This window comes from Bos indicus x Bos taurus, chromosome 11, assembly GCF_003369695.1.
Source record: "Bos indicus x Bos taurus breed Angus x Brahman F1 hybrid chromosome 11, Bos_hybrid_MaternalHap_v2.0, whole genome shotgun sequence".
Classification (NCBI taxonomy): Eukaryota; Metazoa; Chordata; class Mammalia; order Artiodactyla; family Bovidae; genus Bos; species Bos indicus x Bos taurus.
In genome coordinates this window covers 72,608,304-72,633,344 of record NC_040086.1, presented here as the reverse complement: position 1 = coordinate 72,633,344, position 25,041 = coordinate 72,608,304, and the positions used below count along the sequence as shown (strand labels likewise).

At 49.1% G+C, this 25,041-nt stretch overlaps 1 protein-coding gene across 2 annotated transcripts in view; it reads right to left on the bottom strand.

Annotated features, from left to right (window-relative positions):
• Window positions 1-25,041, bottom strand: part of CIB4 (calcium and integrin binding family member 4) — a 103,716-nt gene that overhangs the window by 25,583 nt on the left and 53,092 nt on the right. For both annotated transcript variants that reach the window (XM_027555883.1, XM_027555884.1), the window contains one exon: window positions 15,806-15,902. In XM_027555883.1, coding sequence (XP_027411684.1) covers window positions 15,806-15,902 — 97 coding nt within the window. The remainder of the gene's footprint in view (window positions 1-15,805; window positions 15,903-25,041) is intronic.

Sequence of the window (25,041 nt, the reverse complement as noted above, 5' to 3'; positions counted from 1 at the left end):
TGTGATGCTCAGGGACTCTTAGTCTGAACTGAAGCAACTGAAAGGTCCTTTATTATTTGAATCTCTGATATTTTGGATTACTGAAACCCCCAATGTCCTACTCTTCTCTTCCTCCCGTATCCTGGGAATATTGCCCCATCCCCCAGCAAGTTGCCCTTGACTTTGAAGGACCCAGCCAGCCAGCCATGATCCATCATCACCTAGGCATCAGAGTGGCTTCTGTTCTGGGCTCTTCCCTAAACTGTCCGCTGCCTGGTCTGCCTTGGCTGACCTCATTGCCTCCGTCACTGTTTCCTGCTTTGTGTAAACTGCCTTTAAAGTACAGGTACAGATTGTGTTTTGGCGTGTTTTCACATTGGCTATTTGGAACTTTGTTTACTTTTTCCACAGAAAAACCATATAAACTGTTATTAGGTTCCCAGTAGTACCTACTGTTGGCTGGATCTCTATGCATCGCACGTTATCCACACTTTCCCTTGGGCCCAAGGAGACAGGCAGGAAGGAGAGAAACTGGTGCTTGTTAAACATTTACTGTATATCAGATGTGATGTCAACCACATGCACACATGTTGCCTCATTACAACCCAACAGTAGATATTATCAAGTTCATTGTATAGATGAAGGAAACCAAGGAGTGGGAAGGTTAAATAACTTCACCAAATAAGATCCTCAGACCTGAGCTCCTGGCATGGAGTGTGTTCCAGGAAGATGCTACATCACAATGTGGGGAAAAATGCATACAGAGATGTCAAGTTCCTGGGTCAGCATGTGGGTGGAGCCTGAGAGGGAAGAACATGCTTATGGCCAGTGCTGATGCAGCTCAAGAAGGACCAAGAGGACGGCTGAAAAGGGTCCTGCGAATCCTGGCATTTGAGGGAGTAGGAAAAGATGAGCTGATGCTGGGTCACAAGAGCCACAGGGAGCTCTACAGCCCCTGCCACATGGCACACCTGGAGAAGCACTCACACACTCCCTCACGGACGACAGAAGACTGGACTGAACAACACGCACAGGCGCCTGCTGAAAAACCACAGGGAAGTGACCTCTGTGCATCTGTGTCAACTTGGAGAGCGGTCTCTAAAGACGTCACAGGGCTCTCTTTTATCATTGACTTGGTTTAAGGATATTTAAGAGCCCAGTTTTTATTTTGTGCCTTTATTCTCCCATAAGTGGAGAAGGAAATGGCAACCCACTCCAGTATCCTTGCCTGGAGAATCCCAGGGACAGAGGAGTCTGGTGGGCTACCGTCTATGGGGTCGCACAGAGTCGGACACGACTGAAGCGACTTAGCATGCATGCATGCATCCCCCATAAGAGGTAAATGTTTTTCTGTGTTGCTACATAGTCAATATAATTATCATTTTAATGGCTGCATAATTCAAATTTCCAGAGTGGACAGCCCTACCTAGCTCATGCCTCCAAGGAGAACCTGGAAATCTAAATAGGAAAATAATTTTTAAAAACAAGGAAAGCAATACATGAAGATGTTTATTCAGAAATTATTTATAGTAGCAAAAATATATATATCCAAAACTGGAAACAATGTTAATGGCCTGCAATGAGAGGATGGTTGAGTAAATCAGAACTCAATGCAATTATGCAGCCATTAAAATGATACCAACACAGACTACATAGCAACATGAAAAAAACATTTATGCCTAATGGGAAAAAAAGCACAAAATAAAATTGTATCTGGTTATCTAGTGATGTAAAATGAAGTGTGCCTGGGGGAAAAGGTGGCAAAAGAAAACAGAAAATGACAACTTCTGTTAGGATGGTTGGGTGCTAAGGAATTACTTTTTAGGAAATGCATTTTAATGCCAACATACTGTTTTAACAATAAATTTAAAAATCAGAACAAAAAAAGAAGGTTCCAGGGAAAATTTGCTCTGAAAGCAAACAAACTTTTCTTCCAAAGGCATTAGATATAAGACCTTGCTTCTCTTTCCTGCTTTGCTCCCTGCGGGGCAAGGCTGGACTCCAGGAAGATCTGGGCCCCTGGCCCTCAGACCAAAGGCTGTGGGCTGCTCTTCTCCTACAAGGTCTGGCAGGAAACGCTCCATGAGAATGGAGGTTCAGCGGAAGAAGCCCCAGGTCATTTCATGGTCTCTCCCTGTACCTTTCTAGATATATTCCAAAATATGAATCTGCAGCTGTGGGTTGGTAACTAACAAGTGGTGAACAACTTTAATTTTTCCCGATAATTCTACTAGATTTTAAGAGTAATGTTGTTGTTATTATTTAGTTGCTAGGTCGTGTCCAACTCCCTTGTGACCCCATGGACTGTAGCCCACCAGGCTTTTCTGCCCATACGATATCCCAGGCAAGAATATTGAATGAGTTGCCATTTCCTTCTCCAGGGGATCTTCCCAACCCAGGGACTGAACTTGAGTCTCCTGCATTGCAGGCAGATTCTCTACTGCTGAGCCACCAGGGAAGCCCCAAGAGCACTATTTCTCAGCTATAAAATAAGAATGGAATAGTGCCTTTTGCAGCATTTCATGGATGGGCCTAGAGATTATCATACTATTAATAAGTGAAGGTAAGTCAGAAAAAGAAAGACAAGTACCATGTTGATATCACTTACACGTGGAATCTAAAACACAACACAAGTGAACATATCTGTGAAACAGACTCACAGACGTGGAGAACAGACGTGGTTGCCAAGGCAGAGAGGGGAGGAATGTCAGAGTTTGGGATTAGCAGATGCAAACTGTTATATATAGAATGCATAAACAACAAGATCCTCCTATATAGCAGCGGGAACTGTATTGACTAGCCTATAATAAACCATAATGGAAAAGAATATAAAAAAGAATATATATATGCATAACTGAATTACTTTGCTGTACAGCAGAAACACCACATTGTAAATTAGCTATACATCAATTAAAATAAAAATTAAAAAAATAAAACAAACTCAGAAGTGTCCCAGCATTCAGAGGGCAACAACCACTCCCTGCCTCCAGGTGCTATTCTTCTCTGACTGTTGCCTGAAATCACATCCAGCCGCCTGCAGCATTTTAGCATTTTCATAGCCGTCCTCTCCTGCAGGCTACACACAGACCCTCTGTGGTAGGTGGGGCTGCTATCCGTAGGTCCATTTCTCAGGCAGGGAAAACTGAGGCCACATACAAAATATAAACTCTGGTCCAGGACTTGGAACAACAAGCCTGATGCACCTGGGAGACTTGAGGGGCTGCAACCTGGAGGCATCATTCAGCCCCAGACACACAAGGGGCCTGTTCTATGTCAGGGACTGAGGCCAGAGCTGAGAAAAGTGGAAGTTCCCTCGCGGGGTCTTCTGTGGTCGAGCCTGCCCCGGGCCTGGCCTGGCCTTCCACCTGGGTGAATGGGTCCCCACACCCCAGCTCTGCAGAGCTGTGCTGGCCTGGAGCTCCAGGCGAGCAGCACAAGGCCTCCCCCACACCCACGCGGCTGGGAAGAAGAGGCAGCAGGGGCCCGAGGCCTGCAGAGAGTTGAAAATCCTGGGAACTGAGCCCCAGTCAGCCCAGCCAGCACCTCATTAGGAGGCCCAAAGCGGGGAGGGGGCACTTTAGGAACAACATTATTTATTCTATTTTTAAACAAGCCTGAGGTCTCTGGGGGCACAAATGAAGTTATCAGAAAAGACATGAGTAGAATAAAGCCCCAAGCCAGCAAAGCTGAGAAGGGCCCTGGGGACCAGGACTCTTGAAAAGCTGAGATGGGGTTTGTTTATCTTGTGCTCTGAGAGCACAGGACTGGGACCAGGGTGCTGGACAAGGATGTCCCAAAGCCCTCTGCAGCCTGTTCCCTCTGGGCCCCCGGGGAATTTGGGTGTGAGCTCTACTCTAAACGGTCCCATCAGTGTCATCTGCAGCAGGGAGGGAAGAGGCACCACCTCTGGAAGGAAGCCCGGGTTCACTTCCCACCTCTGCCACGTGAATGTCTTTCCCGGTGGACAGAGCCCAGGTGAGCTGGTGCTGCAGGGCACCTGCTCCCTGCCTGGCCATTCCTGGCTCCACACTGGACAGGCCCTCCACCTGCCAGAGCCTCCACTTCCTCATCTAGCAATGGGCTGGTCATTCTCACCTTGATTCCCAGGTAACCCTCTTGGGGAGAAGCAATGAGACAGTGTGTGCCCCTGGGGAGGGCTGGACTCGCGTCTCACTGGATCCCAATGCTCTGCAAAGCGGACTGACTTGTCTTTCCCATCTCAAAGCGTAGGAAGCCAAGGCTCCGCGGAGTTGAGTGACTCGCCCTGAAGCATTCAGACTCAGGCCCACCTGTTCCCAAGTCTGCTTTGCCTCTGGCGGTGGGGCAACTGCCTGACAAGTGCTCTCGGGAGATTTGAGAGAAACACAAGTCACTGACAGAAGTGATTACAGGACTGGGTGGGTGTGGCTGGATGAGAAACGCCTCTCAGAAGTAAGCGATGGAAGAAGGAGCAAGGTGAGCAAGACTTGCAGTCCATGGTCCCGGTTTCTGATTTTGCTTTGAACTGCAGACAGCCACCACAGCCACTTCCCACTTACTGGCTGGGTCCAGTAAGATGTGACATGTGAGATGGTGGGGAAATGGTCAAGCGCTATGCAAATGAAAGCCAAATGTCTCTCCAGTCCTGTTCCCGACACCTCGCCCTCGTTACCATGTGAAATATGGGTTAAGCAGATTGCACGCAGGGAAGCAATGGAAGGGCTCCACATTTCCCCTACTAGGGGCACCACAGAACGGACTCATTGGAAAAGACCCTGATCCTGGGAAAGATTGAAGGCAGGAAGAGAAGGGGACAACAGAGGATGAGGTGGTTGGATGGCATCACCGACTTGATGGACATGAGATGGAGCAAGCTCTGGGAGTTGGTGATGGACAGGGAAGCCTGGCATGCCGCAGTCCATGGGGTCGCAAAGAGTCGGACATGACTGAGTGACTGAATTGAACTGAGGGGCACCAAGCAGAGGCTGCTACAGGTATAGCATAGTCCACTGGCATGCACTAGGAAACGGGCTGCCCTTGGCCATCCTACAGGCTCCCTCCAGCCCCACTGCCCCAAGTTAAAAGCCACAGGTCTCGTGCCTTGCCCTGGAGTCTACATAGAAAGTTGAGACCAAGAAGGAAGGAACTGGCCCAAGGCCAGGCAACCAGAGGAGGGAAAAGCTGGAACCAGAACCCAGAGTTCTCCCCACTGTCCAGGCTCTCCTAACTACCTATGCGGGAGGCATTATACATCCACCGGGAAGACAAGGAAACTGAGGCCTCGGGAAGTGCTGTGGCATGCCCAGGGCTGCCGTGTCTGCGCTGTGGCCAAGGCTGGAGGCCAGATCCTTTCTCTCTGCTGCTGGGCCAGAGCAGAGACTGCGTCCTACATCACTGAGCTTTTTTCTGAAATGAACCACTTCTTAATTCTTTGGCTGAATGTCTAAATAAGGATTTTTGCCAATTCTGAGCCCTGCTAACTGATGAAGCTGTCAGAAAAAGATCTAATGATGCTTGAAAACGCGGGGAGTGAGCCAGCTGCCAGATTGCCTTCCCAGCCCTGCCTCCACATCAGGGAGTCAGGACCCTCCCACTGGTGGAGGGGGTGTGAGCCCTGGAGGCTGAGACTCTGCTGCCTTTCATCAACTGTGTGACCCTTTTTGATCCTCTGCTCACCAGCTGTAAATGCGGATAACTCTGAGGATTAAATGAGATGCTATGTGTGCAATGCCCCAGCACAGAGCCCAGTTGGGCACAGATTTCAGGGCTGGCTGGGATGGTGGGGGGTGGGGCAGAGTGGCCAGTGATCTGAACTCTGCTGAACAGACAGGGGTGGCCCTGACTGCAGCCCTGGGCGAGAGAGAGCTGAAGCTGCCAGCTCCGTTTGGGGAGGCCCTGAGTCACCCCCAGTATTTATCTTGGGAGGGACAGATGAAAGGCTCAGAGTGACCTTAGGCCCTGTGAGATGGAGCCCTTGGGTGGGAGCCTGGGAGGCTGGGCTGGGGCGCTTGGCAGGCCAGTCCCGTCCCTTTGTTCTCTCTCCTTTCTCAGTGGAACATTTGTTCACGCGGGAACCCTGGGCACTAGGGGTGGGGCCTGGCTTGGGGACCAGGGAATCTGACAATTCCCAGGCCTGCCACTGGAGCCTGAGAGACTGGACTCTGGGAAGGGCCCTCCTGAAATGAGTTGGAGTGAAGGGCAGGCCTTCCCCGCACATGAGACCCACGTGTGTGACCTGCCACCTAAGGGCAGGTTCTGGGAGCATCCCAGCCAGAGACGGGAAAGCCATTCTCCCTTCAATCACTGACTGTCCAGACCACCAGCTTCTTCCCATCCTCCTTTCTCCTCCTATTACACACATGTGCACACAGGTAGACATACATACACACACCCACATGTGTTGCCTGCTTGGAGGCCTTGAATTCGTCCTCCCCAATAGATGGAGAAGTATGAAAAACAAACAGGTCTTGGGTGCAAATGCATCTTTGCAACTGTGGGACTGTGGGTAGAGCTTTTAATCTAGATGCCTCTTCCTCACCTGCAGAGCAGGTCTGTGCTTCACAGACCTGGTGAGGAGCCAATGAGGCTGAGCGTGAATAGGACTTGTAACCGTGAGGCTCATGACTAATGGTAGTGGACATTTGGGGCTGGAAAGTAGGATTGCTGTAACTATCCAATCTGCTGCTATTTTTAACAAGCCAGGGAGACTATCTGAGAGTGAGGGAGGGGTTCAGGGCAGTGGCCTAAATACGGCATGAAGATTACCACTGAGCGCTGCTGTCCTGGCCTGGGCCGGGGGTGATCAAGACACCCCCACCCACCGCTAGCCTGCCACCTTCCCTCCATGCCCACTTCTCTGTCCCCTGGCTGAATTTGGTGCTCTCAGAGGACAGCCCCAAGCTCACGGGAGCCGAGAGGTGGTGAATGTTAGGGGCAGGCAGACTAGTTCCTCATCAAGGAACAAACCTCAGACAGAGCCCATCAGAGGACATGGTGGGAATTCAGAACATGGAGTGTGGAGAAAGCTTTGGTGGAGCCAGAGGTGAGCATTCCAACCTTGGCTCGGGCTTCGATGGGCCCTTGACCTTGGACAGTCATGTCCCATCTGTGGGCCTTAGTTTTTTCATCTGTCAAGGCCTCTGTACCCTTGGGAGGTGCAGGGAGGTGGTGGCCATGAGAAGGCTTTGACAAAGTTGATCCAAAAGTACACTAGGAAAATTCCCAGACCCCTTAGTCACTGCTGTCCTTCGCACCCTGATCTCTTCTCAGATGGACAGGTGGATTCAAATTCTCCCCATGTGCCATCACCCATGGAAAAAGAGAACCTAAGGGCCTTTGGGACCCCTTCCAGCTGGGGACTCTGCCAGACAAAGCAGGATGGTCATTTATAATAATAGAGTTTTCACTGGAAGACTTGCTTACCCCCTTTGACCCTCTGCTTCCCCAGCTGTCAATGCAGATAATAACTCAGCCAGCCGAAGGCTGTCGGGAGAGTTGAGTGCAGGTGCCTGAGGGCTGAGCACTAGCCCTGGCCCAGTCACAGGACGGTACTAGAGAGGTCCCACCCATACCCTTGGGAGGGGTGCTGCACCCGGACTTGCCTGGCTGCCCCAGAAGCCACTTGGCATCCTCAGAACTTAGGAGTGGATGCCAACAGCGTGACCAAGAGGTCTGGAGCTGGGTCTCTGAGAGGGACTGTGCCCACTGGGTAGGCTGGGACCACCTGGTCCCAGTATTTAGCACTGGGGTTGAGAATCAGAGCTCTGCAAAGCCCCCCAAGGTTTGCTATTCTCCTGTTTGTTCTTAACCTTGAATGTGCTGAGAAAAGATCTTCTAAGCCCCCAACACCTCATTTAGTGTACAACATATGATAAATGCATAAGCGCTTCTAGGGTGCATCACTGAGGACCAGGAGTGAGAACCCTTATTCATCGGACTCCAAAAATGTCCCTTACCCATGGGAACTGTTCTCCGGTAATTGATAGGACAAGGAGTGACATTTCCCAGGGGTCTGTGGAAAGGGAAGGGGCTCCCAGAGCAGCCTGCCTGGGATGGAGGGTGGTGTAGGGGTGGGAAGGGTGAGGGAACAGCATGAGAGTAAGGCTCAGAGGATACCAGCCAAGCGGAGCATTTGGGAGGCTGGCTGTGGAGAGTGCAGGAGAAAAAGTATGGGGACAGCTGCTGTCTGTGTGAAGATTCCGAGGCAGCATCAATGAGGAGAGGGTGTTTTTGAAACGTTTTCAAAACGTGTTACTGAATATCAGGAATGCAGGTGTCAATCCTTTATAAAGATGACAGGTTGAACACTCGCATCTATTTTCATTCCCTTCTGACACCCACTACAATTACAGTAAACGAGTCTTTAGAGGCATGACCCACAAAACCAGAGAGAACACAAGGAAACAGCAGCAATTCCTCAGCAACACACTCAGGAGGCAGATGGACGAGAGGTAACTGACCCAGCAGATGCCAGAGGGCAGGACCCTGAGCCTGCAGCAGGGAACTCATTACCAACCAGTTCTACATCCCAGAAGTTTCTAGAGGCTCTGGACCTCGAAATGTCAGGTTGCTCTGGAAATAGATGTTAGCTAAAAAGAGACTGATGACAGTGTTGTGAAGCAGTTGGAGTTCTAGACCTCCCTTGCTTTTGATGCTGGGGGGTGATTGTCCCTCCCCAGCCCCCCACAGAGGGTTGTTCAGGAGAGTGTAACAGAGGCTCTCTGCTCTGGGGACGTCAGCCACGGCTGAGAACTGGAAATTAAATCAATATACATGTGCTGGAGTCTGAACCTCCACCAGTTCTCTTCCCTGACTGAGCACCAGAATCCTGGCAGCCAGAACTTACTTCTGTTCTCCAGCGTGTCCTCAAGAAATGGCCCCTTTATGCATGGTGTGGCCTGTGGGATCTTTGTTCCCTGACCAGGGATTGAACCCATGCCCCCCTGCAATGGAATGCAGAGTCTCAGCCACTGGATTGCCAGGGAAACTCCCCTATTAAGGGAATTTACATAAAGTAAAACTCACCATTTTTTTTTTTTAAGAGTAGAGTTTGGAGACTTCTCTGGTGGTTTAGTGGATGAGATTCCAGGCTCGCAAAGCCAGGGGGCCTGGGTTTGATCCCTATGGGGAACTAAGGTCCTATAGGCTACAGCTAAGCCTGAGTGCCACAACTACTGAGACCGCATAGCTGAAATTTAAAAAAAAAAAGAAAGAAAAAAAAGACTACAGTTTGCTGAGTTTAGACATTGGAGACAACCATTCCAACCAAGATAGAGAACACTGCTGCTACCACCAGAAGTTCCCTTTGCAGTAAATGTTCTCATAACCCTAACTCCTGGTTGCCACTGATCTTTTTTTCAGCCCTAGAGTTTTCTTTTTCCCAGAAGGCCACGTACCCGAAATTAAATGGGATTAGTGTTTTGTGTTGGCTCCTTCCACTTTGCATCACGTGTCAGATTCAGCCATGACCCTCGTTTCGGCAGTTCATCACATGTTACTGACTACTGTTGCCTGGTACACAGTTTAGCCACCCAGCTAATGGCCCTTTGGGTTGTTTCTAGTTTTTGGTTCTTACAATTAGAGTGGTTGTGAACATTCAAAAAAAAAAAGGCCACTTCAGGGAAGCTCCGAGTTAATAAACCACACTCAGGGACTCAAGCTCTGAAACACATTTTTAGCAGCAACCCTCCCAACTCTTAATTATGAGAAAACAGTTACTAAGCATTCAAGGAAGGCCCCTGATGTGAAAGAGGTGACCCAAAGCTAATGGGAAACAGCACCTTGGATTACAGGTTGGAGAAGACATTACATTCAGGAAAAATGAGGATACTTTTTTTAAAGAAATAAACAGAGAATAAAAATGAGCTCTTGGGAATGAAAAGCATGATGGCAGAAGTGAACAACTAAACTGGAGGTGAAGATACAGTTGAGTAAAGTTCCCCAGAGAAAAAGCAAAGGGATGAAGATGAAACATATGAGAGAAGAGATGAAACATAAAGGACCAACCCAGGATATACAGCATAAGAATGTTGCAGAGAAAACAAGACAGAAGGGAGAAATTACCAAAGAAATAATTCATGGACGTGTCCCTGAATGGAAGAACAGTTTCCGTACTGAATGGGTCCTCTGCATGCCCAGTATTGGGAGAAAAGGACCCACACTAACTCCCATTGCTGGAAATTTCAGAATACTGGTGTCAAAGAGAAGCCTCCAAGTTTTCAGAAAGAAAAAAAAAAAAAAAAAAAAACAGATCACAAAAAGAGATTAGAAAACAGAGGGCTTTGGACTTCTCAGTAACAACAGTGAAAGTGAAAATGTAATAGACTGATGTTTTCTAAACTCTGAAGCAAAGTTGATATCGAACCTATAATTCTCCATCTGAACTCCCAATCAAGTGTAAAGAGAGAATAAAGACATTTTCAGATATGTAAGGTGTCATAACACTTACCCCCATGCACCCTTCATAAGGAAGCTACCAGAGTATGTGCTCCACCAAAACAAGGCAGTAGAGAGAGAAAGAGGAAAAGATAGGAAATGGAAGATTCAAGCGCGAGGTGAAAGAAGCCGGACGACTGTGGAAGGAGATTCCAGACCGACAACAAGTACCAGGCTCCAGAGGGCTGGCCAGCCCTTATTAGAGTGGATTGTAGGACTCCAAGAGAAATTTTGCCAAGAAAAGGGAATGTTCAGAAAAGATCTCCCTTCTGAATGCCTTTAGAGGAGATTGAGATGATTGGCAGGGGGTTGGTGTCATATTTACTAATAAATACATAGAAAACTAAGCAAAAGCAGTGATTAAATCTAGGAAAGACAACAAAAAATGTGCAAAAAGGGAAAACTAACCATAGTCTATCTCATGATTCAGCTCTGAGTAGCACATTCAGCCATGATAATGGAAACACTGTATAGTGACTGAACTGAAATCATTAGGTAACTGTACTAGAGGGGCAGAGGAACGGGGAGTTACATACAGGCAGGGTGGGTGTGGGAGTGACAAAGAGCCTCTTCTCTTGGGGGTGGGGGTGCGGGGATAGAAATCAAAGGCTGAGTTATCAAGAAGGGGCTGAAAATGGTTGCCTCCAGAGAAGGGAAACGGGGGAGGGCAGTCCCCATAGGGCAACTTGATTCTCAGCCTGCATAAAAAATTTATTTAAATACTATATAGTGGTGGTTTAGTTGCTAAGTTGTGTCCGACTCTTGCAGCCCCATGGACTGTAGCCTGCCAGGCTCCTCTGTCCATGGGATTCTCCAGGCAAGAACACTGGCATGGTTGCCATTTCCTTCTTCAATATATGTGTGTGTGTATGTATATATATAATTTTTAATTAAAAAACACAATCCCATCCTTGCCCCTCCCACTCTGGTGGTTTCTGGAGAGGCTGAATAACCATGAGGGCTTTTCATTGTCCATAGCCTTGGGAGTGAGTTCATTCCAAGCTATTCTAAGCTTCCCTGGTGGCTCAGACGGTAAAGAATCTGCCTGCAATGCAGGAGACCTGGGTTCAATCCCTGTGTGGGGAGGATCCCCTGGAGAAGGGAATGGCAACACGCTTCGGTACTCTTGCCTGGGAAATCCCATGAACAGAGGAGCCTGGTGGCAGTCCTGCTGCTGCTGCTGCTGCTGCTGCTATGTTGCTTCACTCGTGTCTGACTCTGTGCGACCCCATAGATGGCAGCCCACCAGGCTTCCCCGTCCCTGGGATTCTCCAGGCAAGAACACTGGAGTGGGTTGCCATTTCCTTCTCCAATGCACAAAAGTGAAAAGTGAAAGTGAAGTCGCTCAGTCGTGTCTGACTCTTAGCGACCCCATGGACTGTAGCCCACCAGGCTCCTCCGTCCATGGGATTTTCCACGCAAGAGTACTGGAGTGGGTTGCCATTGGGTCACAAAAAGTCAGACACAACTGAGAGACTAACACACACACATATTTCAAGCAAATGGGCTCAGCCTATAGCAGGCCTCTGAAAGTCTCAGAAACACTGGGGCTGAAACCTCAGAAGCCACACCTGGAGCAACTCCTGACACCTCAGGCGTGTTCCCAAACCTCAAGGTGCTTTTTCAGATTTGATGCTGCAATAAAACGTTGTAGGGATCAGGCTGTGCCCAGATCACCTGCCTGTAGGAACCCCAGAAAAGGAGATGGAAAGAGGCCAGAGGTATGTGGTAGCCCTGTTCATTAGGGGAGCTTCTACCAGACTCTTGGTACTTCTACCAGAACCCAAGATGTTCCCCCAGGTCCTGCTGCTGGCTGTCCGAGTCCCGGAAACTAGAAACCCACGTGGGTCACACCATGCCAGTACTCATCAGTGTTTATAGAAAGGAAGATCGTTATTTACAAGAACAGAAACATTGAGCTAATTCATGTTTAAATATACCAAACAGAGCGGCAGACAAAAAAAAAAACCCCAGAAACTTCTGGATAAAAGGGGGCAGTGAGCCCCGGCTTAACAGGGCCTTCCTGTGTCCCTGCTGGACTCTGTTGCTCAGGCTGCTCCTGCCCTGCCCTCCACGATGGGCAGACCCTTCCCAATGTTAGCCAACCTCCTTTTTCCACGAGTGTATCCAAGTTAGGAAAACAGAACTTTCTTCCCAGATCACTCAAGACCCTGAGCCAAGTAATACCGGTATCCAGAGCTCCCTTGGGCCCTGTTCTCCAAGCTTTTCCAGAGAAGTGTTCTGCACAGGCTGAGTCACCCAGCTCCCATCCTTCAGACCACAGAGGACACGGGGGTACTTAGGTCCCTACCTCCCATCAAACCTCTCCTTGCTTCTTTTGGGAAACTCAGTTTTCTGCCTCAATCAAGATCAGAAAGGCGCAGAGAGAAACTTGAGTCCTGGATCTTAATCCCCCAAAGGTAGTCTGAGGACCAGGAATGATCAGCAACAATGTTCTTGACAACCAAGAACAGAGGGAGAGAAGTAAAATGAAAAAGGGATGTGTATGGAAACAACAGTTGTTGCTTCTGGGATCCTTCTTACACTTTTGTTCTAAAATTAATATCTTTACAAAGTGAAATGATGATTGTGGATGACATGTTTTCTTAAGTCCTTACTTGACAAAATTGGAAAGTTAGCATCACTAGCTAGTCCTTCCACAAAATAATAACTATGGGAGGGGGAGCAGATTTCACTGGACTATGAACATCCAGAGTTTGGGACATATTGTAATAGATGACTCAAAGAAGAGTAAGACCAAGCTCCGGGTCAGAAACAGAACCGCAGAGGGTGAGAAGGGCACCAATGCATGCAGTCCAGTGGCCACTGACACCTAAGCATGTGCTGAAATGCCACCAGCTAAGGCTTGGCCCGCTCCCACTTGGTGCCCTTCCGTGACAGGGAGCTCACTTCCTCTATGTACAGCTCTGATGATTACAAAGTGCTTACTTTGTATTGTGGAGAAACCTTCGTCCTTGGACCCAGGCCTACACTTGGGAGCCCCTAGAAGCAGCCCTTTCACCTGCAGGAAAACAGCTGCCTTCTGTACCCTTTGCCTCCCAGTCTTCTTTGACTTCTATTTGCTCCCCCTCACCACCAGTCATTCCTCTTGTGAAGTGACTTGCTTGGGATCACTTGCCTGGCAAACGAGTTCAAAGCCAGCTCCTCTGCTCCTGGCCCTGTGCCCTGCGCCCTAGCTCTCTCCATGTGGCAAAGGTTCAGTGTCCTCAATTCAGGAGATGGTACTGGCTGTTCAGAAACAGTTGGAAAGGCAACAAAGAATCCAAAATGGGAGGGGGGAACCAATATACAAAAAAAGTCAATGTGATCCCAATAAACACGTATAGATCCACATTAAAAATGAAAGTATGGAAGGAAACAAGGTAAGATGGTCACAATGGTCATTCTTTAAGGTAGGCTACCTGATGATTTTTACCACACTTTTGCTTTTCTCTCTGTGCTTTCCAATTTTTCTGCAATGATTTGGTTTTTATGTGTAGGATAGGGTAAAATAATGACCGTTTAGAAGGATGAAATAAGAAATGTCAAATTAAAGTAATCACATCCCAAGACACACCCCCTCCGCCCACTCAGCTCCCAGCCACTGTCCGGTGAACAAGCTCCTGGGGCTCTTGGGCCCTGGGCGGTTGTCCGTCCCCAGACCCTCACACACTGCAGCACTTTACAGCAGTCTCACGTTCTTGCTGCATCAGCGCCCAGCCCTTGACTGCCAGATGACGAGCCCGAGGTCAAGTAGACCCCAGACCACCCGGGGTCATGGCCAATGTGCTCCTGCCATCTGCCCCTCGTCCGTTTTCTCCAGCCTTGGAGCCCCAGCCCAGCCTCCAGGTGGAAGAAAGGAGAGGATGGGGAACAAAACGGAGGGTGCAGAGGACCATGGCTCATCCCTGCCAGGTCTGTTACACGCACAGGGTGTGCATATTGTTGTACAGAGAGGAGATTAAACTTAGAGGAGAGATGCGTTATCTGCGGAGTGTGATGGAGCTGGGCCTGGACCCAGCCCTCTGATCCAGTCCAGTGCTTGCTCTTCTGGGGCTCTGATCACAGCCCCTAGGCGTGACTGTGGTGTGCTGGGTCCATGCAGAGTGCTGAGGCCACGAGTCATACCAACACCCTCTGTGCCAGCCCTCCAGGGTGGGTCTTTGCCAGCTGCTCCCTAGGGCGCCTGGCAGTCCTAGGCACATGTCAGAGCCAAGCCCTGATTAGAAATGGAGGCCCGGCCCGGGGGTCAAAGTCCTGTCTAACTTCCAGGTTCTGCGGTGTCACGTGGCCCTGCGTGAGTTGTTCCCCTGTTGGGGACTCAGTTATCCAAAGGATAAAATCAGTGGAGAGCATTTGACAGTGATTAGACTGGCGATTTACAAGTCTTTTTTTCCCCCCAAGCCTAGCATTTGGGTACTCTGGGACTGACCCGTGACACTGTCCCCCATTCTGGATGACAGGGCAGAAGCTCCCCATTCAGCCTGGCCTTTGGGTGCCCCTCACCTCAGCTCCCTGTTTGGATAGTCTAGGTCTTAGAGAGATGTTCCCCACCTCAAGTAGGAGTGTTTGGGGGTGTGGGGATGTGCAGAGCTGTGTCTGTGTGAGTCAGGGGTCCTAAGAGGACAGGCTCCCCACTATGTAGCCGGGACATTTTCCAGGGATGTCACCTTGTTGAGGATTCTGCTCTCAGCTCACCTAATCCCCTGCCCCCCTCTCTCCTCCACTTTTGGTTTCCTTGTCTTCTAGGCTCCAGCCTCTATTACAAGCCCCAGGCTCTGTGTTCCTTCTGTTTCTACCCTAGAACAGGTCTGTCACTGGGGAGGGGCTGCCCCTTCCCCTCCCCTCCAACCCCTCTGTGGTCTCTTCCTCAGGATCCCTCCACCCCCCACTCCCATCCCTGCACCCACCTCCCGGGGCCCTCTTTAAAGAGGTGCCCACAGCGCTCAGAGCCAGTTTTGTTTCAGACAGAAATGAAGATGGACTTTCATTGTACAATGACACTTTCAAACCATTATTCTGCCGAGACCCAAATGAAAAATCAGCAAGTCTGACAGCGCTGTGATTTGTTCATATGACGCTGCCTCTTTGCACAAAGTTTAATTAAAATTTCAGGAGCCCTTTATTGTGCACCTCTGGGCTCTTCCAGGCGCCTTGGGGGAAGGGCAGGGTCTTTTTATAACAGAAGCCAGTGCTCAAGGACGGTCCCTAGGAGATTGGCAGTGGGGTGCACTGACGACTGGAGCAAAGCACAGCCTATGTGGGTACACGGGCCTCAGGAAGCACATGGGATCCCAGCCACCCCGCCACCCCGCCCATTTCACAGGTGAGCACACTGAGACCAGCACTTTCCGAGACTCAGCAGATCCCAGTGACACCGCCCCATCCCTTCCACCCCGCCCCCTGGACTCACCCTCAGGGCTGGCAGGGAGCTCACTTGGTCCACGGTGAGTGTGGCCTCCTTGTAGTACTTCCCGGGGGGACAGAGCTTCAGGAAGGAGTCGTGGATACTGAGAAGAGAGGCAGGGGTGGGCTGAAGGTGGGGACCAGCAGGCCCCCTGCCTCCTGCAGGCTCCCTTTGGAGGATTGATTGACACACATTTGGTAGTTATAAATCATCCTGCCCTTCCAGAAACATGCCTGGGGCTCCAGTGTGCCCAGCGCATGCGCTGTGGGGGATGCAAAGATAAGCCCATATGCTCTGTAGCCTGAACACAATCTGCAAGTGCACTGGAAAGGACTTCTGCCCTCCCTTCCTTCAGTCCCTCCTTTACGGATGGAGGAACCAGCAGGGCCTTGGGGAAGCCAGGATGCCACCCCAAGCCATCTGTCCAGCCCCACCCTCATCCCAGGAAAAAGAGGTCACTCCATGGGTGTGGCCAAGCAGCCAGCAACCCACACAGCCATCCGAGGCCAGTGAGCTGGATCCAGACGATGGGACTGAGCAACTGTCCTCATCGATCCAGTAATCAATGTCTGTCTGCGGGCCTCCTCCCTGCTCCAGGGGATTTAGCTTGTGAGGGACAGGCAGGCAGAGGGGGAAATGAATGGCCGTGTGGGTGCTGCAAGGCAGAGGGTAGGAGCGAACTCTGCCCCAGGCCAGGAGAGCAGGGCCCTCATGCTGGAGCCCTCCCTGCCCACACTCTGGAGCATGGACCATATCAACCTTGTAAGGGAGTGGGGAGGGAGCTGAAAAGTGGGGTGTAGAATGGGCGAAGGGAGATAGTCTCTAGGAAAAGATTGGGTGGGGACACTGAAGGACAGCAAGGAGAGAGGAAAGCCGTTGTACCCAGGGTGGGGGTCGGGGGTGTGTGTCCAGTGGCCTCCAGGGGAGGGGGCGCTGGCAGTGGTCTGCCCCTAGCCCCAAGGAGCATTTGATCACTGTCATTGTTAGAATTCCTAGTGTGGGGTAATAAGAAAGCAGACTGACTTGCAGTATGTTTTATTAATTTTAAAGAATTCTCTGAGGCTGGGCACTTGTATGGTTGACACGCAGGGTGTCCCCCACTCTGACCCCTCACTAGGAGTGCCTGCTGCACATTGCCGACTCCTGTGGACATTTCTGGTGGGACCTACAGAACCATCTTGCAAGGAAGGGACCATCATCTCTTCCTTACAGAGAAGGAAATTGAGACTCAAGGAGGTAAAATACTCACCTTGCCGAAGGTCACACAGGGGTGGGCGTGAAGCCAGAGCTGCAGATGCCAAAGTTCTTTCCCCAGGAGCCCAGAGAGGAAGGGCTCAGAAGGGCTGCGGGTCGGGGGCGGGGGGTGGGAAGAGAGGGAACCCCCACTGCCGTGGTCACCCGCTTCTTGTTTTTTAAGCTCTGTGTGCCTGGTGCATTCAACCATATTATCTCAATGAATCTTCCCAGCAACCCTGTGGGATAGATATAGGGGTGATGATGTCTATAGATGTGGAGACCAAGGCTCAAAGAGTTGAAGGGGTCTGCCCCAGGTCATTCAGCTTGGAAGGAGTCGAGGGGGGTCTGAACCCTAAGCCACACTCCTCAGGCTGTGCTGCCCACCTCTAAAGGGTCCCAGGTGAAAGACTCTCAGCACCTCCTCCCCACCCTGGAGAGACTTCCGGGGAGCAGGTACCGTGGGGAGGGCCCTGCCCAGACTTAGTGTCTTCCCAGGCCGCCGAGTGGGTGGGCTGCCCGCAGATGAATCGTGGCTGCTTCTCGGCTTGCCACAAAATGTTCTCCTCCAAATATGGATCAGCTGGCTCTAAGTGGAACTCGGAATTAATCACTAATGGACTCAAAAGTCAAAGCCATTTAAAAAGCTCACACATCTCGCATGCCAGAAAGCAAGCAGCCCAAGCTGCGTCTCCCTTCCACACCTAGCCAGACGAGGGGAGAGGCTGTCTGCGGGCGGGGAGGCTGAGACAGTGGGGGAGACCAGCTCCACTGCCCTGACTCTGCAGGACCTTGGGTCTGCCGGGTCCCCTCTGTGCAGTGAATCTCAGCTAGCTCCCTCCATCCTCCAGTTCAGGAATTCTGTACCCTTCTCTGGCATCCGGTCCATCCCTTGCCTCTGAGACACTCCAGTTTAGCCTTTTTTGACTGGATGGGTCCCACATCAGAAGCACACAGGGAGCTTGTGAAAGGATCAACTCTAGAGATTCTCATTCAAGGCTAGTGTCAGCCCAGGCACCTATAGGTTCTACATGCTTCTGTGTTTGAATTGTACAGGTAGGACTGAGAACACAGCTCCAGTGAAAGTCTCCAGTTACACCCCTTCCATCCCAGTCTGGGCTCCCCGACCTGGGCTTCACCCCCATCCCATGGAGTCAATTGTCCCTTTCACCATGGAGTGGCCTACAGGTATTTTATGAATGGCCTCATCTCTAGCCTGGAAAGGTAACTTTTGGTTCTATGATCTACTGGTTCCAAGCTGTGTGACTTTGGGCAAATAGCTTCATTTCTTTGAGCTGGTTTCCTCATTCACAAAAAGGAGATGAAAATACCATGAAAATGACAGCTACCACAGTCTCAGCACCGACCTCTGTGCCAGGCACTGCTTTAATTCCTGTGCAGATCTGATCATCTAACTGACCTAATAACAATTAGGTTGAATACATACTTTTTGTATGTGTGAAAACTGGGGCTCAGCGAGAGTAAGAAACTCACTCAAGGTCACACAGCAAGTAAGTGAAAAAGTTGAGCCTCAGACTCTGGCCTTTGACTCCTAGGAAGCAAGCCTCTGTCTGCTGACCTTCTGGCGCTCCAGGTGGACCAGGAGCTAACAGCCAGGACAGGGCATGGAGACTGGCAGGTTTGGGGACCTCAAGAGTGCTCAGAGGATCCAGGGGCCTCGTGGTCAGGTTAGCCTGAGCAGGAACTGGGGCAAAGCTTCAGGATCCCATTTACCAGACCTAAATCCAGCCCAAGATCATGTCAGGAGCCATCCCTGAGCAATGTAATGTACGCTGAAATAGCTCGAACTGAGTCAGGCTGACCCAGCCTCAGACATGGAGATCTAAAGGAAGCCACATGTACCCTTCCTGAGTCAAGTCCCAGACTCAGGGTCCAGAGCCTCAGGTGAAGATAAGGGCCCCAGAGGGCCTGTGCACTGATTCCATAGAGACATCTGGAAGGTGGGGGCAATGTAACAGCAATTTAACCAAAGTCGGAGAGGGCTAACCTGGAAGCTGAGGACAAAGGGGACCCTGCTCTTTCAGAGACCAACGGGATGTGCAAGAAGACTCCCACAGATTAGACATTTAGGGTGGACAGACCCCTTCTTAGAGAGCTGAATCAGGGCAGCCCTGGATGGGGAAGAAGCTGTCACATGTGGTCTGCCCCTCTCATTAGGTGTCATCTGCGGATCCAGTGACCAGGCCTTTCTGTCTCATGCAAGTCACAGATAAGGAGGTGGGAAAGCGTTAGACAAGGGCAGAGCCACCCTGCTCCCCTGCTTATCAGTCTCTTGGATACTTTTTTTTCAACTGGCTAAATCTATCCAGATGTACTGTCATCCAAGCCACATTTCTTTGTCACGTTCATAGGAAAATCACAACACAGTGTCAAAGGTGATGTTGGAAACTTGTTCAGAAGTGATCAGGGCTTAGTCTGGCCCGATTTAGCCCTGGCAGCCCAGGGTGTCTGCTGTCTCCCCTGAGCATCACAGCCATCTGCCTCCTGAGCCACGGCCTGTGTTGCTTGGAACCCATATCCAAGCTGCCCCTTCCCTTTACAGACAAGGCATGGACACTAACCCTAATGTAATCCATGATCCTGTCCCTCCAAGGAGTTAACCTAGGATCAGCTTATATGTGTGTGTGTATCCTTCCTAAGATATTCTCTGTGTGTGTACATATGCATGCACGTACAGCCTTTTATTTTACTAAAAGTAGCACCCTATATGTACCAGACTAGTTTACCAAAGTAAGAGTGAAATAGGTTTTTAAAAGCCAACAGCACTATAATTAATATTATTAATACACAGTATTCTATACCACTTCTTTACCCCTGCTCTCTAGAAGCTGAATTTTTTTTTAGTGTTTTTCTATTTCTCTTGGTTTTTACTTAATATTTGCATAGTGTTTCTATGCAAATCTATAGAGATGGTGCTGATACTGCCACTTGGTATTTTTTCATTGCAGACTTTATGTTGTGACCTCTTACTGCTAAAAAAGAGAGAATTTATCTCTATCTATAACCTACTTACAGAGAAGGCACTGGCAACCCACTCCAGTACTCTTGCCTGGAAAATCCCATGGACGGAGGAGCCTGGTGGGCTGCAGTCCATGGGGTTGCTTAGAGTCGGACACGACTAAGTGACTTCACTTTCACTTTTGTGCATTGGAGAAGGAAATGGCAACCCACTCCAGTGTTCTTGCCTGGAGAATCCCAGGGACGGGTGAGCCTGGTAGGCTGCTGTCTATGGGTCACACAGAGTCGGACACGACTGAAGTGACTTAGCAGCAGCAGCAGCATAACCTATTTTAGGCTTCCTTGGTGGCTCAGGTGGTAAAGAATCTGCCTGCAAATTGGGAGACCTTGGTTCAATCCCTGGGTTGAGAAGATCCCCTTGAGGAGGGCATAGCAACCCACTCTAGTATTCTTGCCTGGAGAATCCTCATGGACAGAGGAACCTGGTAGGCTACAGTCCACAGAGTTGCAAAGAATCAGGCACGACTGAGAGACTCAGCACAGCACATATATACTAGTTCTTCCCCTAACATCCCAAAATAAAATGATTTTCCTGAATCAAAATTCAGTATTTATATTATTGTTATATGTATGTATTATTACGTATTATAAATGTATGATTCAAACATTGCTCACAGCTGAGTTCCCTAGTACAACGTGATTACATTTTCTTTCTTGCAAGACTGTTTGTTTTTCTTTTGCTTAGGTTTCAGTGTTTCTATCATTATTTCTTTCCCAAACTTTCTGCAGAACTGTGAAGTTCCTCTTCATATGTTTGTATACCTTATATCATCCATAGGTTCATTTTGTTTTCTTGGAGGTATCACTCCTGGAATTCCTGACTCCTTAATTCTAATCTGGATGCATTGCTTTTCATGCCTGCTGCATTGTCATCCTCGGGTTTCTCTTCACTTTCATTTTTGAAGTTCCATGTGTTGCGGCCCTCTGTTTTCTGGTTCTTACGTCTTCTTTTTTCCTTAGTTTGAAAGTAAAAGTTGCTCAGTTGTGTCCAACCCTTTGCTATGCCATGGACTATGATGCCATGGACTACACAGTCCATGGAATTCTCCAGGCCAGAATACTGCAGTGGGTAGCCGTTCCCTTCTCCAGGGGATCTTCCCAACCCAAGGATTGAATGCAGGTATCCAGCACTGCAGGCAGATTCTTTACCATCTGAACCACCAGGGAAGACCAAGAATACTGGAATAGGTAGCCTATCCCTTCTCCAGAGGATTTTCCCTACCCAGGAATCAAACCAGGGTCTCCTGCGTTGCAGGCAGATTGTTTACCAGCTGAGCTACCAGGGAATTCTTTTTCTTAGTTTACTCACTAATGTTAATGAAGAACTTAGCTTACTTGATAATTTTAATAGACACTGCAGAAGCTGCCTGCATGAGGTAATTGTTTTTAGAAGTCACATGTCAAAAAGTATTGTTTCACCTTCACTCTTGATTAATAGTTTAGCTATGACTTAATCCTACATTGGAATTTTTTCTTGATTTTGAAGCTGTTCAGCCACCATCTTCCAGCACAAGTCTAAAATTCTACTTCCCGATCCTCTGTATGTATTCTGTTTTCTTCCTCTGTGAACATTCTTAAGATCTTCTCAATACCTCTGGTGTCCTGAAATAAATTAATGTAGGCTTAAATTTTTTTTTTTCCTTCAAATACGTAGTGTCTCTCAGCTTTCAATTCATGTGCAATTGCCAAGTCTGTAACGAGCTGACTGGCAGCTCATCCGTGCTCATCTCTGTTCCTGGTGGTCCTGAGTCAGAAGCCTGCATGGCTAGCTCTCTCCACATGGCGAGCTCCTGTCCTCTGCTGGGCTGGGGAAGGGGTGCTGAGTGGATTGCAGGGCAAGAGGAGAATCATGTAAAGCCATCTTTTTGTTTTCACCCGAGCCTTCATCCTGGCATTCAGAAAGGAGCCTTTCTGGGTCCTTGACTCCATCACCCCAATCCCTGTTTTCCAGCAATCTGCTTTCAACTTTCAGCTCTAAGTCCGTATTGTGGATCTCTTTGTTTTCCACTTTGAAAATTGTTTCTCTCTCTCATCTGCTTTCATCTCTTGAGTTCTCCCTTATGGGTTTCTTTCTCTTTTTCTAATCCTAGCTGTCCTTTTAGTAGGGAAAATAAATAAAAGAAAATGCTCAGTTCTCCACATTCACTGGAAACTATGGCACATTGCTTTTTTAACTTTACAATATGCCTTGAAGACACTAATCCACACCCAACATAAAACTTCTCCTTCTCTCCAAGGACAGTGCCACGGATGGATGGGTCCATCCACGTTTATTTCATCCATGCCCTCTTGATTCAAGTGCAATGGCTAGGTCAAAGTGCCTTTCCCGTCCTGAAGCAGGCTTTCAGTCCTTCCCCTGTTCTCTTCCGTTCTTCACAGCTCCTGACAGCTGTTCTACACCCTCAGCTGCTCCCCAGAGTGTGGTCTTCCTAATCTGGAGACTCACCTTGGTTTGAAGCAGCAAAAAGCTCTCCCTGGTATCACCCCACACATCTTAGCATTTTTGTCCCCACTTCATGCTAGTCCTGCTCTGCCTCAGTTGAAAGTCTCCATGATGGTGAAACACAAAGACAGTAGACACCCAGCCACTGCACCTCCTCTCTGCCTTCCTGGAGCACTGCCATCCCCATCCCTCCTCCAGCACTGACCCATCCTGTTCTTCTAGAGCCCAAAGGGTTGGAGTCTCATGGGCAGAGGCTACCCAAGGGCCAGGCACCAGGCCCTCATGCTTAGGCATGACACAGACAAAAGACAGGGTTGGCAGGAGGTGGCTTTGAGAGAAGTTGGTGAGAGAAGTTGGGCTGAAGTGGAGCCTTTGCTGGCCTCACTCCCTGGGACCTGCCTCCCCAGTACAAACAGATGAGGTGAGGCCCCTCCATGAGGGGCTCACTTTCAATAGGAGTGGAGAGAAGTTTGAAACAGGAGGTAGGCAGGGGCTGTCTCATGGCCTGTGTGGGCAGTTCAGAAAAGAGGAGTCCCTACAGACAGCTCCCTACTAGAACATCTTTCTCAAAGACCAATAGAGAACACACGAGATGGAAGGGCTTCCCTCCCATCCTCCTCTCTTTTGACTGATTTCCCCACCTCAACTCCCACCACCGCATTGGTGGTGGGAATGGGGCACATGTGAGGGGCCCTAGGGATCCAGAAAAGGCCATCTGAGAATGTTTGAACTTTCTAGATGGAAAGAGGAGCAGGCATGGTCATGCTGAAGTGGAGAGAGAATAAATTAGTGCAGAACAATCCTGTCCTTCCTGTTGACATTTTAGACATGTCCACCATTTGCCCACCATTTCTACAGCTAGAAATCTCTCCTATGGATTTACTCTCACTTGTTGAATAAGGTTTGTTTTTGTTCAGTTGCCAAGTCATGTCCAACTCTATGCAACCCTAAGGACTGCAGCACACCAGGCTTCCCAGTCTTCTACTATCTCCTGGAGTTTGCTCAAGTTCATGTCCATCGAGTTGGTGATGCTATCTAACCATCTTATCCTCTGTCGCCCTCTTCTCCTTTTGCCTTCTATCTTTCCCAGCATCAGGGCCTTTTCCAATGAGTTGGCTCTTTGCCTCAGGTGGCCAAAATATTGGCGTTTCTGCATCAGTCTTTCCAATGAATATTCAGGGTTGATTTCCTTTAGGATTGACTGGTTTGATCTCCTTGCAGTCCAAGGGACATTCAAGAGTCTTCTGCAGCACCACAATTCAAAAGCTTATCAATTAAATAAGCTATTTTTACATAAATGTTTACTATAACGTTATTGATAGAACTAAAAGTCATAAAGAACTTAAGTGTATGTTATGGGGGGAGGTTGTAAAATGAATGATATTTCCTCTATAGGAAAGAATGTCCCATAGTCATAGAATGAGACATATCTCTATGTGCTTTATGTAAAGATAGACAACATGAAAACTTAAAAAGAAAAAAGGTCCAGAACAGTATAATGCTACACTATAAATTGGTAAATGCTGCAGTGTGAATGAGATAAAATTTTTGAAGGATATTTATTTAGATCTATCTATGAAAATTTTTATGGAAGCCTTGATGAGAAACCAACTGTGAACAGGGTTATCATCAGGGAGAAGGCCTGGGAAGGAGAGGGACACTTACTTTTCTTTTAGGATATTTATGCTATTTGAATTTTCTGGCCATGCTCACATATTACTTTTCAATTTTTATTTCATTTTTATGCAAGTGTTCCTTTTTTAGAAAATATCAATGAGATGTAAAAGTAGTAGGATGTAGAGTTTTGTTATATTTTTCTTTATTTCTAAAATGAGCAAACACTCGTTTTAAAAGGAAAGCGATGTAATCTGGTGACTGTCCCTGGTCTCCATCACTTACTGTGCCCTGGACATCCATCAGCCCCCCACCCCCGTGCCGGGAGAGTCTCATGCTTGGGGCAGAATCATTGCCCTGCCTGGGACCCTGAGTGGGAAGTGCAGCTTCCAGGCTGGGTGTTGTCTGGGGAGGGTGAGTCCAGCAGAGACAAAGAGGCGAGAGGGTTCTGTGGGTCTCAGGGCAGTCTCCTCACTCCAACCTCCCTTCACCCCACCAACAATGCCCTAGAGACCCCCTTTCCTCCTCTAACGAGTTTCTGATGAGCACCTGGCCCAGGCTGAGTGCTCTCACATCTCTCATGCTGTCTACCCTCTCTGCGGTCCCATGAGGGATCCTCGTGTTGGCTGTCTTGGCCCGGAGCCTTCCTCTCTGGCCATCACCAGCTTAAGAACAGGGGGTGGACTGCGCACTGTTACACCCACCATGCTGGGAGGCAGTGAAGCGAAGCTTGGGAGGGAAGGGAGGACTAAGAGAGATTCAGTGGGGCATCAGCTTTACCCAGATAGAGGACCACCTCGCTGTATGTACTGCAGACCTGTTTCCTAAGTCCTCTCCTCCTTGTCCTCATCATCCCAGGAAGGCCCTGTCCACCTCTGCGGTTCTATGAAGAAACCTCGCCATGGATCCCATA